The sequence below is a fragment of the Trachemys scripta genome, chromosome 10 (genome assembly GCF_013100865.1).
Source record: "Trachemys scripta elegans isolate TJP31775 chromosome 10, CAS_Tse_1.0, whole genome shotgun sequence".
NCBI classification, from domain to species: domain Eukaryota; kingdom Metazoa; phylum Chordata; order Testudines; family Emydidae; genus Trachemys; species Trachemys scripta.
Window position 1 is genome coordinate 52,483,215 of NC_048307.1, and position 19,205 is coordinate 52,502,419.

At 39.7% G+C, this 19,205-nt stretch overlaps 1 protein-coding gene across 2 annotated transcripts in view; it reads right to left on the bottom strand.

Moving 5' to 3' along the window:
* Window positions 1–19,205, bottom strand: part of TLN2 (talin 2) — a 367,623-nt gene that overhangs the window by 75,498 nt on the left and 272,920 nt on the right. For both annotated transcript variants that reach the window (XM_034782956.1, XM_034782957.1), the window contains exons 33-41: window positions 16,794–16,883; window positions 15,419–15,541; window positions 13,655–13,798; window positions 13,284–13,445; window positions 10,834–10,974; window positions 9,008–9,189; window positions 7,146–7,278; window positions 5,315–5,416; window positions 1,149–1,319 (exon numbers count right to left, since the gene is read on the bottom strand). In XM_034782956.1, the coding sequence (XP_034638847.1) occupies window positions 1,149–1,319; window positions 5,315–5,416; window positions 7,146–7,278; window positions 9,008–9,189; window positions 10,834–10,974; window positions 13,284–13,445; window positions 13,655–13,798; window positions 15,419–15,541; window positions 16,794–16,883 (1,248 nt within the window). The remainder of the gene's footprint in view (window positions 1–1,148; window positions 1,320–5,314; window positions 5,417–7,145; window positions 7,279–9,007; window positions 9,190–10,833; window positions 10,975–13,283; window positions 13,446–13,654; window positions 13,799–15,418; window positions 15,542–16,793; window positions 16,884–19,205) is intronic.

Here is a 19,205-nt window from a genome sequence, read left to right on the forward strand (position 1 = left end):
GACTGCCTGTACAGTAAAGAGTATTTTACTGACTATTCAAAAGGATGGGCTGAACTGACCCTGTCAGGATTCAAAGATGTGATTAAGTGTTCCAAACCTGGTGCTTGTATCTCCAAGCCATCCCTTCTCTCTGCCCTGATAACCACAGAAGCACCTTCACACAACCTGCATGGACTGTTTTGTTCAGGGATCTTGTTAAGCAAGAAGATTTTTATAATTATATTTTCAACCAAATGAGAGAGAGAGAGTGTACACAGTGATAATTTGTGTCCATCCTGTTTGTGTCAGCTGCTGTAAATCAGTAGTGACATGCTGTACAATTAGTAATTCCAACACTGGAAAACTGGAGGCATTTAGTTCATATATTGACCAAGCATTGTTATATTCTAATAACCTCTAAATTAAATGGACATTATATTTGGCTCTGTTACTATGTATTCCTTATCTCCTGATCCTCAAAAAAGTATTTAGGATTTTTTCCAGATGCTTGGGGAGCCATTTTATAATCCAGTTATTCCTTTTCTTCTTACAAAAACATAAATGAGGCAAAATCTTTGAGTTATTCATCAGTTCAGCTAACATCTAATGTGTGAAAGACTTATTGGCTACACATTTTTCTGGAGGTCTTAATGTACTGTTATATATTACAACAGCTTTGCAAAACTGTCAAATACTTGGAAACCCAGCACAAAATTCTATTTGCCTGTCCTTTACCATGACAATTGTGGCGGTAATTAAATAAATTAATGAAAGTTAAAGCCAGGCTAGTATACACTAAAGATGAATGCTTAATGTATATACAAGCATTTTTCTGTATCATATGCAACTAAAACTGTGTGTGCATGCTTAGAATATTATTAATACTTCACACAGCAGTCAGAATATAGTTTTCCCCTAATGATCTTAGCTTGCTGCTATTTTTCACAATTGAAAGGAAAACAACAAAGACTTAAATTCTTAGGAAAACAACAAACTTGCAGAAGGACTTATCTGTGAGTCACCATTATGAGAAAATAAAATATCTGATAATTAACATACAATCCTATTGTCCACTGCTACTTTCTAGATTCCACTCTAACACTGGAGGATTCATTTCAGATGACTGTTTCTAATGACCGCTCCCATTTCATTACACACATGTACTATACCTTGGGATTTCCTCCTCCTTCTTTGGCTGCATACAGCATCTGGAGGGCAGATTCTGCTAGTGTCTTTGTCTGGTCCAGGACAGTCATCTGTTGCTGATGATCTAGCATCTTGGATGCCACACCAACTGCAGCTAAAATCAGGGGTTCAAAGTAACTCGCCAGTTGCGTAACCTAAGACAACAGAGATGATGAAAAGCTTGTGATCCAGTTTCCGAGAGGAGACAACATCCCTCCCTAATTAACATCAAGGAGATCTCTAGCTGTTCTTCGAGCATAATTTGAATAGCACACCTTCAAAATGCTTCAGATTAGCATGAAATATAGTTCATTCTAATGTCTTCCTAAGGTATTCCGTCTCTTCTTCAGCTGTGGACGCTGCAATATAGTAATGCTTCCCTCTCAGATGTTCTCAACTTTGCGTGTGAGACTCTGACGTCAGATCCAATTGTTTTCAAAACTGACATGGAAGTCAGACAGTACTTAAGGGCATAAATGAAGACAGTCTCCTCCACCACATGGGGAAGGATCTGTAATTAAACGCTGGAATTTCTCATGTTTGGTTGCAGACAACAGAAAACAGAGTAGAATGTCTTGCACCTGGAATTTCAGAAGAGGTTTATTTGATCTCAGATAGACAGTCTGTATTTTGAATCTTTCAGACAATTACTGTCTCTATGAAGGAACAAACAAATTTCTCTGAAAGCCTCATTTAAGTCTTATCACAAAAAAGACCTGAATGATCCAGAAACATTTTTTAAGATGCTATATTTTGCTGAAGGGCTAATATTGCCTCAGGATATAGTCTGCTGTTCTACCACGAATAAGCAGGTCCGTAAGGGTGTGAAGTGGCCAAATCACATGCTTATACTCTTTAGATAGTGAGCATCAATAGATTCAAGCACGTAACAAGTATAGCAGAGTGGATTAGAGAGAAACAGAGGTGTTTCTTATAAATAACATTTAAATGGAAGAATAAACAGTTTCTCAATTGACTAACAAAAACAGTTTGACAGAAGTTGTCCAATAGAGGTTAAATGGAATCAATACTTTGTATATATTTCATTGCAGTACCTCAAGACCAATTCCACTGGTAATTTATTCTGAGCTACCTTATTCTGGTCTGACTTTTTCCTGTACTGAGACGTTCTTCAAAACCTCATGTAGTCTCATTCCTTCCCCAAGTTACTCAACTAATTCACTGTTGTGCTGCTGAAGGCCCTCCACTACTGGCTGACACACAACTCACCCAAAGCAAATGAGATTTTACTATGTAAAATCTACAACATAAAATGAAAATTTGACAAACTGGGGGCCGCGAGGTTATTATGTGGGGGTCACGAGCTGTCAGCCTCCACCCCCAAACCCTGCTTTGCTTCCAGCATTTATAATAGTGTTAAATATAAAAAAAAGTGTTTTTAATTTATAAGGGGGTCGCACTCAGAGGCTTGCTGTGTGAAAGGGATGACCAATACAAAAGTTTGAGAACCAATACAACATGAATTGACTTGGTTCCACTCTAGAAGTAATCAAGAAGGAGCAGGCTTTAAATCTCCTAAAAGATTAAAATATTCTGAGGCCAGTCTGACCTCCTCTGTAACAGAGACTATAGGACTTCCCTAAATTAATTCCTGCTGAGATAGGATATTTTTCTAAAAGATAGATTCTATCTTGATTTAAAAATTGCCTGTGATGTAGAATTTATCACAACTGTTGGCAAGGAAGTCAGTACGACTTTGGACCTGCTTACTTCGAGGTAAGACAACACAACACACATAAATAGCAATCCATCGCGCACTGCTGAAACAGCATGTAGAATATAGCACACAGTTCTGCAGTCCTTTCCAGAAATGGAAAGACATTCAAGTGAAAGAACTTCTCAGAAGAGCTATAAAAATGATTAAGTTTCTGCAACGATTGGCTTAGGAGGAAAAATCAGTAGTACATAAAAATATAGTATAATGTAGCTAAAAACATGTTTATGTCTAATTCAGTAAAACATTGACTAAATGGATAATGGTCAACTAATATCTGAAGCCTGGAAACATCTAAGTAATTTCTCTTCCTTATTTTGCTTACAAAAACATAAACAAGAAACAGGATGAAACTAAAGAGAAAGTTAGGCCGAATATCAAGAGAAACTTTCTAAACGTGCGATCTATTAAACGGTGGCAAAGTCTTTCAAAGGAAGCTGTGGAAACCATATCACTTTATTGATGTAAAATGGTGGATGTTCCCACATAGAGAATAGCTGGTTTATCTGGTATATAAAGAACCACCATGCATGGACAGGAGGATGGAGATGACCATTTAATAGCACACATCTTTTCCATCTAGAGCAGTGATGCTCAGACTGTGGCTCTCTAATGTGTCTCCACAGCTCTTTGGAGCATGATATCAAAATGCTGTGATTTAATTATTAATCAATCTAAGTTATTAACCAATCAGGATTAGTATCTTATTAACCAACTGTAGTTGATAAAATAATAATACTTGGTCAGTCATTTTGCTGTGAGAATTTTATATATCTAAAAACCTAACTATTTCCCCAGTCAGATTGTTTTAAATATGAATATATAGTACTTTAGTAAATGAAACAATGATTTCACTCTATTGTGGCTCTTTTGGACAATGCTGATTGCTCCTTTAGCTCCTGAACCACTGAGATCTGAGAATCACTGATTTAGAGTCTGAGTTACTCTGAGCCAAAGAAAACATTAATCTAATCATGGTATACAAAGTTGCTATAAACAAAGGCAATATCAAATGCCTCAGTTATTTAATGATTATCCAAAACTAAATAGACAGCAATAGATATCAGGTGTTCAGAAAATCTAGCACATGAAGACAAAAATAAAAGAAATAATTATTTGCTTCTTTCACATGTTAAATGGGTTGACATAGAAAGATTACATTTATCGTTCTCAAAATTAAATATATTTCAGAATATGGTAATAAATAATTTCTGAGAAACTGCTAAAACCCAGTACATATAACTTTGTAAGGTGGCAATAGTTGTTTTTTATACGTTTAATATGCTAAACTAAAGCCCCAAGAGGAACAAGTGTTTTGAACACTACAACACACATCTATTGTAGTAGTTTATAGCACAACCTGAGTCCGAGCCTCTCCATAATCTTTCCGTTTTGAAGACAACATTCAGTAGCAAATCTTCACTGGAACTGCAGGCCTGAGCTATGTTTCTTTTACAGTTAACCACATTTGGCAATTTTTAAATTGATACAAGTTGTATTGGCCTTTCAGTAACTCATCCATGACTAGACTTCTAAAGGAAAATTTGGCAGGGCACCAGGAATTTAAAAGGGGTAAGCTACTGAAGCTTGAAAATCAGCTGCACAACATGTCCTTTTTATATCTTACGTTTTTTATACCGTACATCTGTACTGATATTTTAACACTGATTAGCATTGTTGAGCTCTACTAGTTATGTCAAAGACCCATTTAACTCCTCCTCCCCTCACTGTGGATTGACATACCACCTTTTAATGATTCCACCTGCCAAGGATCTGCATATTTGCTACATCAATCTAAAAATAAACATTTTTGCAATTAAGCAAGTGTTAATGCAATAGACGGAGGTCTTCAAGACGTAATTAGACATTTTTAATAAGTCCTAAAACACCTAGTTATATGCTAAACAGGAAAAGCACTCAATACCCACAGTGTTAGGGATATAAAGAAGCAGACATTTTAAAAAGCATCATTAAAATCCAAAATGAAAAGAACGCAAAGGACTTTTTTTTATGAAATAATTACTTTAAAAAGCACTTAAACTTATAAAACCCCTAAAAATCCAAAATTAACTCCAAAGATCAGTCCTCAATTCACCCTCATGTGGCCAGGAATTGAAGCTATTATGGTCCTGTATCGAAGTAGCCCGAGGACAGTGAGCAATCTTGCATGTCCTGTACTTCGCAATAATTAGGCGAATAGGTTCAAACAATTTTTGCCTCTGATTTACATTTTCTGCCTTCAGGAATCCAAGATCTTTCCCCCAACCCATATTTCCCTGTACATTTTTAGTGTAATGTGAATAAGCTTACAACACACTGTAGCATCTACCGTTGTCTCATTACTGACACAAGACAATTCCATACACTCAAAGGAATCAGGACTTTAGAAATTACAATAAATACAGGACCAAGTACCTTGTGTCCCAGCTGAGCTGCCTCTCCCCGAGCTGCTGTTGCTATGGGATCAATAAGGTGCCCAATTTCCTGAACAACTGATGTCAGCTGCTCCTGTAAAGCCTAACAAAAAGAGACATTGTCAGTTCTTTCCACAGCAATTCATTCACTGAGCCACACTATTTCACAAGATACCCTCATGCCAGCTGAACTGCAAAGAACTCTGTCAAACCACATTCAACAGTATAAAGAGCAGATGCAAACTAGTAAGTTTTATTTACATGCTTGTCCATTTCTCCACATTTATCTTCCCCTCTTGCGGGGTGCCCTGACAGAGGCTGTTTGCTGTACATAATCATGAGGCAAGGCGGAAAAAAAAAGCTCCTTCCAGCTCTGGCTTGCTGTGCCTGTTCCTCCATTCGCTTCTAGCTCCAGTAGTAACATGACAAGTGATGCTATTGTTGCCTCTGATTTAATGACATTAGACTGCTCAGAAAAATCACCAGGACTGCTGAGCTAAACATGAATCAGCACTTTCAAGGCAACAGTGCAGCACAAAGAGGAAAGTTTTAATTGTGAACTCCATATACATTGATATGAAAGGGAACGGAAAAATAAGTCATCTCCAGCTAGGAGATATGGACTAGTCTCCAAAATATGTAGTGGAGACATAAGGATAAAGAAGGACAGGTGTTAGAAATGCCAATACTAGAACTATTTCCCTCTAGTTCAAAGGCAGTTAATGCCTTGGTAGCCAGGATTTAGCTCACCCTGCAAAAAACAAGAAATAAAACGGCATCTTTATGATTTGCTTTATTTACATATTGCTTTAAATAAGACTTGGTAGCTTGAGTAATGCTTATTCAAACTTCTAACACTATTAGCAAGGTGCAAAACAGGATGGACATTTTTAACAAGAAGAAAGAGGAATTAAGTTGTTTTTAAAAAACAAACAAACCACTTTTGTGGTAACTTCATGCACTTTTATTTCTTTTGAGCCACTCCAGGAAGATAAAAGTTTTAGTGGTGTATCTAGCAGTGCTGCTTAGCTTGAAAATAAATAACCACTCTCATGTGCAAATGCAAGAGAGCAAATTTGAGAGAGAAGAACTTCATACCAATTTCATTAAAATTGGAAGCAAATGTAAAGCTGTTTTGTGTAGGAGACAGGGACAGTGATAACATTTACTATTAATGAGGAACTTTACTTAAAATATGAAGTTTATCACTCAGAGTGCTCACTACATGCTATGAGTAATTGTTAGCAGCTTTTCTCTCATGAATATATTGAACACTTGCAATGTGGAATGCTTAGCGTGGGACTGTGCTGTCTGCTGTCCAATTTACTCTAGCAGTTGATCAATGTATGATATCTTAGTATTAAGGCACAAAAGCAAATATGCAAAAATGATGTCCCTCAGGCCTGCTCTGATGAGCTGCTAAATCGCATCTAGTCATCCACCCTTAACAAAACACTCGTTTCATCTGCATTTCTGGCTCCCTTGCTTTTTTCCCATCTTACAATCTCATATACAATTTAAGCAAGCTCCATTCCCCAATAGACAAATGTCAATGTCATCCCAAATTTCATTTTGCCTCACTACCTTCCCGATCATAAAGCCCTATTAACACCACCATTAAACACCCCAGATTAGGCCAGAAATCAGTCTCCCCATGAACAAATTTGCGGATTTGCCGTAAGAGCCTTCTAATGGGAAAATTTCTCCCCTGAGGACAGTCTGTGCTGCCTCTACACAGTTCCTAGTTCCAATGTTTTCCTTCTGATATGAAGAAAAGCAAAAGGCAAGTATGAGTGCTTAATTTTACTCAGTTACAGTGCAGTCTGCCTTACCTCAACTGAGATGTCATCCCTTGTGGCCAAGTTCTGACTGACTGCTGCAAGGGAAGCCTGCTCAATATCTCTAATACACCTATTGATTCCATCAATGGAGTAATCACATTCTCTCTGGCCCGGGGCTTTGTCCCTGAAACAAAAGAAGATATGGTAATTTAAGGTTGAAGGAGGTCCTCATTCATGAATTCACACACAAATTCATGTTATTAATAGACCATACACTACAAGTGGGGCAGCAAGAAAGAGAACTAGGTTTGTTGTACCAATAAGGGTTTGAGACACATAAATAGCTGAGATATTCTGGATGTTTTGTGGCATGTAAGTCCTAGGGATTTGACAAGAAAAGGGAGCCTTTAATGAAGCAGAACCATGATACTCTCCCAGGTGAATGTGTAGCTGCACTAGCCACCTCAGAAAAGAGCCCTCCTAAGGTGGCCATGGCAGAGGACTTGAAAAAGCAGGACTTTAGGAGCAACTGAGACAGATGAACAAAGCCTCCCACCTTCTGTTGAATGTAGGGGAGAAAACAGCCAATAGCTCCATGAAGATCTCCTTGGGTATTGGGTAAGTTTTACTCTCAAATGCAAATACATTTTAATGGAAATTAATCTGTGGGACTTTAATCTAGACTGGCAGTTTGTAGTTGAAGTATAAAATCCTGAAAGGACAATATTACCTTAGACCTTGGCTACACCTACCCGGTAGTTCGACGGTGAGCGATTGAACTTCTGGGTTCGACTTATCGCGTCTTGTCTGGACGCGATAAGTCGAACCCGGAAGTGCTTGCCGTCGACTGCGGTACTCCAGCTCGGCGAGAGGAGTACCGCGGAGTCGACGGGGGAGCCTGCCTGCCGAGTGTGGACCAAGGTAAGTTCGAACTAAGGTACTTCAAACTTCAGCTACGTTATTCACGTAGCTGAAGTTGCGTACCTTAGTTCGAATTAGGGGGTTAGTGTAGACCTGGCCTTAGATGCAGTACACAGCCACCACCAAACAGTTTATTCACTCAGTACCCAGTTCCACTAACAGTTAGAATACATAATGTAATCCCTCTTTTCATGCGTGTTTAAGTTTGCATACAAGAGATTTAGTGATTCTTCTAAAATTAAGGTACGCGTGCGCACACACCCACAAGAACAATCTTATAAAGTAAACAGAAAAAAAACTGTAGTAGAGAACAAGCATTCAAGTTATTTTGGTCCTGATATAGCTAAGCACTTCAGAATGTGCTTTGCTGAATCAGAATCCTAGACATCCCATTTGATTTGCCTCAAAATTGTCGTCATTTGTAGGGAATGTTTTCCACGTTCTGCATACTGCTAAGTATGATTTAAATATGTTCCAATTTACATAGGCCCTACCATATTTTCTGCTCTATTTGCTTTAAACTCAATAAAAGGAGGAACTTGGCAAAACCCCCACTTTCCAGAGCTGTGCAATCATCAATGTAATGATGATTGCGCACAAAGTACAAACAGAGAGACCTTGTGTACCATAGAATGCAATCAATATTTGTCAAACAGACAAAGGCACAAGCTGCTAAGGAATTAAATTTCATTTTCAAGCTTCTAAGAACGAATAAAATAATGGAGAGAAATAGACAAAAAATAACTTTCTTACGACAGCTCCCTCGTCCCTTTAACTATCCACGACTTACTATTCAGTATATAGGATAAGAAATATTTGCTCTATGGAAAGCAATTGGCGTTCAAGTCCCTTTATATGGTTTTCATCGATAAAATGACAACGGCAGCATGGGCCATTAGGTACTATCATTTTATTCCACATTACTGGATAAGGTGCTGGGGCATTACGGCATGAGAGTGGAAGATAAAAAAAAGTTATGACAAAAAACGCACCTAATGGAAGTGATCAGACTCTTAATTGAATCTGAAACCGTGTGTGAATGCCCAGCAAGTACAGACCAAGTAGGTGGGTCCTTTGGATTGATAGCCAGCGAACGAGCAGTTTTGATCAATAAAGCTGAGCTCTCCAACATCGTCTTGGCGGAAATCAGAATTGGCTCCTGTGCTCGAGATCCCTGTGATCAAAAGAGCAGCAAGACACATGCACAAGTAACAGAATTAGAATCTTCTTCAAAACGAGTGGCAAACGCTTGGACTCGCCTGCATGCTAACAAAGACATGTATTGAGGGAGGACTGAACATAACACTGAAACTATTCATTTCTCCCGCACTAGCAGGAAATGCAGAATATTTGTAAGTCACCCTTGGAACTCGTCAGTTCATTTTGCTCCTGAAGAACTAGTTCTATTTAGGGCATGAGTAGATCATCAAGAACTGCACCATCATGTAATTATTAGACGGGAAGAAGTTACTGAAGTAAATTCACCATAGAAAGCAAAAAAATCTGGCTAATTTTCTGTTTGCTGTACTTAAGGAGACCACTTTCAGATTAGCAAAGGGGATACATTCAAGTGAAAAGAGGAGAAGCCCATGACTCCTGCCAAATGGAGAACTGGTGGGTATAATTTAGCAGCATGATAGCCAGTTGCAACCATTATGAGATGTCGGCAAACATGCCTTCTCAGAGGACTAGTTGAATATGGATTAAAATATTGTAACTGGGTTATAATATTTGCACCTAATATCCTGATTGGATGCCAGCAAGCTAGAAACACCAACTACAACAGGCATGGAGGGGGCAGGCCCCAAGCCTACGGATTACATTAAGTCCCACCATATGTGGATCCAGACACATACAGTTTCTGAATCCTCTGCTTCTGCTATCTCCAGTTTGGGATGAGGCACTGAAAGCAGGAAACAGTTTGCAAATCAACTCTGAACATGTCTGCAATGCTATATAAGCTCTGTTACAATGGGATTTTACATAGTTTTGAACAAGCTTTAGTCTCCTGAAACACCCTGAATTTCCTACCTGCATGTTAAATGGTTTTGTTTTGTGAAACATAACTCCCCACAAAAAAATACTCCTTGTCAGCACAAATTCCCACTGTCATGTAATGCCATTCAGTGCATCCTACTGATAATGCTGCTTTTGAAACCTGGAAGATTTATGACTTCACCAGATGGCGAGAACTATCTGACACCACGTGCAAGTCATTAGTACCACGTTACAAGCTAGCAACAAGAGATAAAAGTTGTTATCGCAGCATCACAAGGCTTGTCATGCTTGTACGAAATTCAAGGTCAGTGGTTAACGGAAAGAGAGCACTGCCTGCAAGAGGTCCATATGAAGGAACTCAAGGAATGCAGCATGGCAGATGAGATCAGTCCTTCAGCTAGGGTAGAGGTTTAAACCAGGAATATGCTTTTGTCGCAGGGTAGCAGTTTTATAGGGAATGTGGGGAAAAACTGTTTCATGTATCTGTGCTGCAAGCAATTCTCAAGGGAAAAGAAGGAATCTTGAACACAGGACTGGCCAACTAAGAAAAATAAAGGATTATCCACTCCTTTGGTTGACAGTGAATTACTTGTTACTTTAAATCTACATACATTTTGTTCCTGATTTGGGATCATGGGCCCTGATCTTGCAATGAGTTCTGCATGCCCACATGGAACTCAATGTAGGATCAAGTTCTTCAAAGGTTTTCTTGATCACAAAAGTCTAACTCTACATTTTAACTTTGATAATAAAGCTATCTTGAGGGCAGGAGGACACCTCACATGCTTATTTTGTGATACAAATACAACTCTCTACCTACCTCCATGCTGATCTGGGCTGGTATACTGACAAACTCTGGATTGGAAGCAAATGCTGTCAGATTTTCCACAGCTTCAATCAAAGGTGCAGTCGCAATTCTACACTTATTGCGGTTATCTTCAGAGAAATCACCATCTAGGGCCTGGCAAAGAACATGGCAATTAGTCTCTGGAATGCAAGAGCCCATTTGTAAAGGCTCAGCAGGGTCACATACTAAAGGAAGATGGTTTAATTTATCGTAATTTTCAAAACATTTATAACATTTGAGATTTGCAAATAGATTTGAAAGTTCCTCCAGACACAAGACTGATCTTAACACTTTAGACAAAAGAAGTAAAATTTAACACAGTATGTTTCTTCACTTATTCATACGATTATTGACCCCAAGCCCAAAGCATCTGTGCTGCTATGAAGAACAGGAAAAAAGCTTAAAATAATTGCACTCTGATGACTTCCCATAAATCATGTTTTAATACCTCAAGTCCACAGAGGTGGAAGTTGCTAACAAGTTGATCCTTTTCTTGGAAACTAAAACCTCTAAACCAGACATTCGTCTTCATAGCTGTTATTGACTCATTTTCACATAAGTGAACTCATCTCCTTCATAATCTCGCAGGAAATAGCTCAACATGAAAACAGCTTCAGTGTAAAATCATAAAACCAAGTCCTCTGAATATAGTTGTTTTACAAGAATTTTAGCAGCAGGCCACCTAATGGCTTACTGAAAGATTCAGATTCATGATTCCCAGGTTTCTCACAAGCTTCATTCCTTCTCACAAGAAGGGAAACCGCTTCCTACAGGAATTCAGGGAGGTATTTAGAAAACAAATGGTTGACATTTAACAAAAGATAAATATTATTTTAACTTGTATATTTCAACTCTGAAACAAGCTAGTCTCTCTCAATTCTGAATGTTATTTCTGATACACAAGCAGAGCCCCTAAGAGGGTCTCACCAACCTCAAACCCTGGATTCCAGACAACTAACAGTGAGAGTTGCAGATGTCACCTGTTTCATATGCAGCAAGAACATTTAGGCCTGGTCTACACTTGAAAGTTGTACCAGTGTTACTATGCCACTTAGGGTATGATGTTTTACCGATATACAAGTACAAGCTCAAGTGTACACATGCCTATAAGCATAGCTGATATGCTCTAGGAATTATTTTGGGGAAGTTCTATGGCCTGCGCTATAGAGGATGTCAGACCAAATGATCAATGGTCCTTTCTGGCCTTAAAAATCTATGAATCTAGTCTCTCCTCTTATTAAGGTTGCACAACACTTCCCATTAGACGACCCTGATTTTAGTTGCTTATAACTTTGCCAAACTTTAACTGTTTGGGATGAAACTTTCCATCCTTGTAGCAGGTCTATCCTGTTCTCTCATTTAAACCCCCTCCCGCCCCAAAACCTAGGGAATTACACATACAAAACTATGTTAAAAGAACATTTTGTTAAGGTTACGAAGGCAAGCACTCAAAAGTTAAGAGCTGCAAGAATTAAGGTTGCCTGTGCAACCTTAATTAGTCTCCCTTGTGCTTATACATCAAGATACAATCTTTAATTCCACAATCACGTACAATTTTTTCTAGTCTTCTGCCTGTGCACAGGATGGACCTGCTCTGAGGCTCTATCATGGCTGTGAAGCAAAGGAAACTGTTGTCTGTCTGTAGGACCCCTGCTTTATTTGCTGGGTGTTGTGAAGATAAATTAATGTCATCTGAGTGTGAAGCACTCAGATATTATAGTGATGAGCACTGCAGAAAAGCCCCAGAACACATTAATGATTCTATCTTCAAAGCAGCAGTTTAATAATGTACAGTAAATAAGACATGGACCACACATTGAATGGGGAGGATAAAACAATATTGAACAGCTGCTCATTAAGTGAGCACCATCCATTCTATGTACTCAATGAGGCAGGAGTTCTGTGGAAAAAATGGTATGTGATCATGTAATTAAAGACTGTATCACAATGCATATGCACAAGGGGTCAAATTAAGGTTGCACAGATTGCATTTTGAGTGCTTGACTTTGCAACGGTAATAATCTTTTTAACAGAGAGAGAGAGAGAGAGAGAGAGAGCGAGAGAGAGAGAGAGAAGTATAGCTTATATCCCTTCCCATATGGGAATAGCTCTATGGTATAAAGCCCCTTTATGCCAGTAGAGCGATTCATAACTATTTATACAGCTTCTTTATAACTGCATCCACACTAAGGAGGCTTGTGCCACTTGAACTATACCAGTACAGTTAAAGTGTTACAACTTTCAAGTTTACACAAGGTGTGTCTGTACAGTACCTAGCATAATGGGGTTTTGGTCCATGATGAAGGCTCCTAATGAATGACAATATTTTAAAAAGTGTACTGCAAAGAGAAAGGAGATACTGTTAACCAGATCTTCTGTTTCAGCAGAGGAGAAATAAAAGCACAACGAAAGAGAACATGTACCTTGATAGTTTTCACCAGGTTGGCAGTGCTGTTTGCGACCTCCTTAGCAGATTGCACGAAATGTCTCTTGGCAACGGGGTTGGCTGTCTTCGATGAAGCAATGCGACAAGCGTTACACAAAGCAGAAGTATGCTTGGCCACTATTGTGGCAGCTGATAAAACCTGAAAAAACAAATGGCACAAACAAGGTGAAGAACCAGGCAAAAGAACGAGGTAGTAATGACATTCTAATTCCGAACAAACAGTGATTCAAACCCTTTCTATGTTCACAAACTGAGTATTTCCCCTCACCAACCAACAATATAAAGCAAACAGATGGCTCCTAATAAAACTCAGAAAAGGTCTCATTACAATCCTCTGGAAAGAGTTACCTGTGATGGGCTACTCGCTGGATCCACCAGATTCTGACATGCCATCTGGATTGCCTGATTGGCCCTCGCAAACTGGATAGGATCGACAAGCCCCTGGTGACCAGCCTGACTGTTGGGATCTGAGATGCCAACCAGGTAAGCGGCCTAGAAAGGGAACAAGAAATAAAAAGCAAATGCAAAGATTACGCTAAACCCATTCCAGCTGTTTAATGAGCTAGCCAAATGTTTATTGACCAGGGTGGTCAGGCTGTAGTTAGAAGTCATTTAGCAAAGCTGCTATTAATAAATGCCTAGCAACAAGTCTGTAGGAGGATATAAAAGCTGGTGTCTCTGTAATATGATTTGTGAAATCTCATTAGCCTAAATAAAACTGCTCAGCAAAATCCAAAGGGTAAAGATATTCATTATCCAATAAGCATTGAAGGAGAACTGATTTATCCCTAGGGTAGGCAGGTAAGAACTCTGATGCCGACTGTTCAAGGTAACTTTCATCCACCCAGAGCAGCCAGATTTTGAGGGGCCCAGTATTTTGGTCAAGTATGACTAGAAAACTAAAGACTACAGTTGCCCACACATCACCTTTTCACACCTTGAAGAAAAAACTATCCTCTTCAGTGTACAACAAAGTGTAAAGTTACACGTTTTAGTCACGACACAAAAGAGATGCTTTGTTTCTAGAGCTGACCGTAGGGCCCATGAAACCTGCAGCTGCAGGCCACACTCCAGGTAAGGACACATAATGGTCAGTGCTAATCTCAGTTTTTATTTAAACAATGATTCTACCCTTCTCACCACAGAGATCAGGATTTATTTATATAGTCAAAGCTATGTTTGGAGGTTTCTTTCTGATTTCCCTTACAGATAGGGAAATATTCACAGGCCGTCCCCTCCCCCAACAAAGCAACCAGGACTAACTGTGGGGCCCAGGAAGCCCACAGTTACAGATTAATTGCATTTTTTGGGCGGAAGGGGGGATGGTAGAGCAATTTGCAGCTGCATGATCCCTCATAGTTGGCTCCTCCACTGAGAAGACAATATAGTTTTTGGTCACTAGGGGGAGCAGCTCAATAACTTGCTGGTTTGAAGTATGCAATTTTGGCAGACCAATCCAACAACATTAATACCACCTCTGAATGTTGCAATATTTTAAGCTTCTTAGATACTGAGAAAATATCCAGAGAGTTGTAATGGGTCTAAAACATACATTTACCATAATCTCTTTTCCTGTGCTAAAAGGGAATGAGATTATGTATAGTTTGAAGACATTATTTGAAATTACTTCCAGAACACTTTTTCTGTGATTAACTTAAGGCATAAAGCTAAAATTACCCAGCTTCAAAATAACTCAGGCTTGCCTGTGCTTCCTTCTCCTAAATTAGTTCTCAGGGGGCAAGATCTTGGGGACTATGCATAGAAGTGGGTGGTACAAACACACATTCATGACATGGCTCTGACACTTACTTCCTCTATAACCTTGGGAAACTCATTTAACCTCCCTGCCTCATTCTCCCTCCATACAAAACAGGCATAATAGTGCTTCCCTCACCTCACAAATGTACTGTGATGCCGTATTAGTTAATGTCTGTCCAACTCTTCCAAGATGAAAAACACCAAACAATGCAAATATTCCGATTCTTTGGCCAACAGGAATGAAAGCTCAAATATTCTCTCTCTCTCTCTCTCTCACACACACACACACACACACACAATATAGAAATACAGAAACGGATATTTGTTTTACAGGCTTCATAAACAAGTGGTTACCTGGGCTGCAGCCTCTGTGAGACCACAAAGTGCCTTGGAAGCAACTCCAACACATTCTCCAAAGACCAGCAGACCCCCAGTCTTGGCATTCTGGGAAATGCCTGCCATTGACTCTCCAAGGACCTTAACAATTGAAAATAGGGTAAATTATTCCCCCTATATACTTCACTCTACATGGCAGTGTTTTCCAAGCTTTCCTGGACTGCACACAGGAGCAGAGGCAACTACTCAGCACAGCCTCTTTGTCTGCCCCAAAACACTTGCTGAAATTTAGTGGAAAAAGTACTTGCAGCTTGGCATATAGGAAACATCCCAATATCGGAATGCCTGTAAAATTTTAGTGTTTGTCTCACTGAAGCCTATCTTATTTGTTTTTTTTAGCTTGCAATGCCTTTGGTATAGCAGCAAAGCAAACTAATTCCACACTCCAGTGCATTAGGCAGTCTCCTTTTCTTTTAGATTATGAAGACTTTGGGATTATTCCAATGCATCACATACTGAAAAAGTCAAAATGAAGATGCACTAAAACTTTCAGGGGAGGATTTCCAGAGTATGGTAAGATTTTCACTGTAAAATACTTTTGCGGTGATGTAGTGGTACCTTTTAACACTTACAGAATTGCTGAACCACTATAGAGTAGACACAGTGAAAAACTAATTTCAGTTTGAATCGCAGTTGGAACAAAGGTTTATTCCAATAGACAAAGCTAGTCAATTAACACAAGCTTTTTTGGGGGGGGGGGGAAGGGGAAGGAGGGGGTAAATGAAGCTTTAAAACTGAAAAAGGTAGTTCCCATAGATTATGATTTTTCCAAGTTTAGACACAGGACACAAAATGGCTAAAAACAATCCAGATTTTACAGTGCTTGCTGGTATCCTGAAGTATTTGGATTGTTAGTGAGTTAGATCTCAGACAATATCACAAGGCAATCACATGACACTAAATGCTGTCAGCACAATAGGTCTTCAGATGAACAAAAAATCCAAACAGCAGCATAAAGATTGCTCATAAGAGTCCCAAACGGAGTTTTACCAGGGAATTTAATAAGGTTAGAGCACAAGAATTTTTCCAAGAAGCAGACTGAAGCAGACATTCTTTTTCCAGTGTACACCTCTACCCCGATATAACGCTGTCCTTGGGAGCCAAAAAATCTTACCGCGTTATAGGTGAAACCGCATTACATCGAACTTGCTTTGATCCGCCAGAGTGCGCAGCCCTGCCCCCCCAGAGCACTGCTTTACCGCGTTATATCCGAATTCGTGTTATATCAGGTCGCGTTATGTCGGGGTAGAGGTGTATTTTATTAGCCTGCAAACCCCTCCATTGATTAGAAATTGTTTAACACATACACACGGAAGTAGAATAACAGATTTACCTTGGAGTTTTCCATAACACCTTCAATACAATCAAAATACGAGAGATCGCTTACAGGTTCATTGGGGTTATCCAGCATCCCTTTAACTGTCTGAAAGAAAGGAGAGCAGCTTCAGTTACTACAGTAGCTATAACACGGATCTGAGCCAGACAAATACACTACCACAGTAATGAAACCAGTGGACATATTTGCTCATCTTAGTTTCTTTATCTCCAGGCAAAGAACATGATTCCCAGACACTGCAGTATGTAGATATTTTAGTAGCTGACTATTTGTAAACTTTCCTTTGTGTCACCATATCACAAACCGGCAACCCCTCTTTCAAACTCAGAGACTTCCTGGGAATAAAAAAATTGATTCAAGAAGCTGCCACCTCTTGTTACCTGCTGCTCAGAGACACAGACAGACACCTGGCTAAATGTAAGTGCACCATCTGCTTGCATTTTTCCCCCCTGCCAACAGAACCTCCCAGCACCGTTCCCTCTGACAAATGCTGTCTGAAAATACTTATGTTACAAGTAGAATTAAGTAAGAGTTGCCCTTCTCCTGGGGTGAACCCAGACCTTGAGAGTACTGCACAGAGTTATCCAAGGGAGAAGCTACTTCATATATTGTAAAGAGGAATCAATATATTTGGATAAAAAAATTCTCACAACATAAAAAAAATCCAACAGGCGAGTCTCCTCTTTTGCTTAAATTGTTTTTTTAAAGCTGATTTTCATGCTTACAGTCAAGAATGGAAGCTGAATAACAGCCCAATGAGCTATTCTTATGGTCTTTCCAACATGAGTGAAATCAGGAAGTATAGGAAGTTAGTAAGGGGCTACAGCTGAAAGATTTGCTGCGTGATTTTTTTTCAGCAAAGGAAATCTGGGCAAGAATTTAAATTTTAGATCTTTATCAGAGCTGAACTTTTAACTCGAAAGCAATTTTTTGAAGTTGAGCCATGCTTTGTCTGTCGTCTTGTAACAGCCTAAAAGTTACGGTCAAGATCATTTCCTTTAAGTGCTTTACTGCCAGTTATCTTACTGTATGAAAAAGGCAATGTTAACAAGAGAGCTCTTCTACTAACAGTTCTGCTGTTGTTTCCTGCCCCTCTCTTTCTCTATTCCTGAGTACTTCAGTACCATGCTCCACCCCTCCGTAGCAATTTACTGAGTAGCAGTGAGCAAATCGTGTTCTATCCACATTTTCACTGCTCCAGAGACAGGAGCCATAAGACTCCCTGGACAGATGACAGGAAGGAGTGAAAAAACGGAACAGCAGATTGACAGTTAAAATGCAACTGCTGCTGCTAAAAACCCTCCTGTCTGTTCCTTATCCTGAAGTGCTAGGAATGACTCGCTACATCCAACTGCCTTGGGAGATGGAAACAAGGTCTCCATACTCCTGGGAAAGCACAAAGTCTGTGCAGCTTTGCTTTATCTGATCCACAGGGCAGGCCCAAGGGTATGTGGACACTCTACTTAAGTCACTGATGAAACACCTGAGTTCTCTAAAGCTGTACTTCCCAGTTATTGTAGGGAGCCCAGAGGAGGCTAGTAGGAGAAATTGGTGAATGAGGTAGGGAAAAAGGCAGGTGACGGGGAAAGACCCTTATAGCTTAACCATAATAGAAGTGAAATGGGTAACACTATTGATGCTGACTTTCCCCAAAGTTAATGGGAACTCCTATAAACTTCTTATAGGTTCACCCAGGTCTGGTTTCAGACCCTGCTGCTGCCTCTGTTTCCTCTTCTACCCAAGTTCATCTGACTTCACACTGCAGGGGTTTTCCCACTAACGGTCTCCTTTTCAAGAGTCTGGTTTATTAACAAAGTTCAAAACACCACAAATCTTCCACCCAGCCTTCCTCAGACAAAACTAGTCATTTCAATTGGTAACTGGCTTCAGCATCCACCTAGCTTTTGCTCTAGCGTCAAGTCTTTCCAGCCCTTTATCAGAGCTTCCCCTTGCTTATAGCTCTCCCGCCAGGCTCACAGTCCTTGGCAGCTCTCCTAGTTGAGGATTCCCTCCCAGCAGGCTTCTGCTCCTTACAGGTCTCTGGACAGATGTCACCTGCTTTTCTCAACTTGGTTCCATGTTATATGGAAGAAGCTACAGGCAGTCAATCCCATTTCTAGTTTGACTTTTATATTAATATGGTGAAGTCTCACAGAAATGGACAATTAACAGTAACGGCCACAGACAGGGATAGCGAGAGAGCAAGCACTGTGCAAGCTTTCATCCGAAGCTCTGCTAATATTTGCTATTTGTGTCCTGGGACTCTGATCAGAGCTTGCCAGTCACATCAACCTGGGTGGTGGCAGCTCTAAGATCTCATTTGTTCACTCAGTGCTTAATCCCCTTCTGCTCTACTATCACTTTTTCCTCCAGTTAAATCCCATCTCTCTCCACTCCTCCTTCGGGATC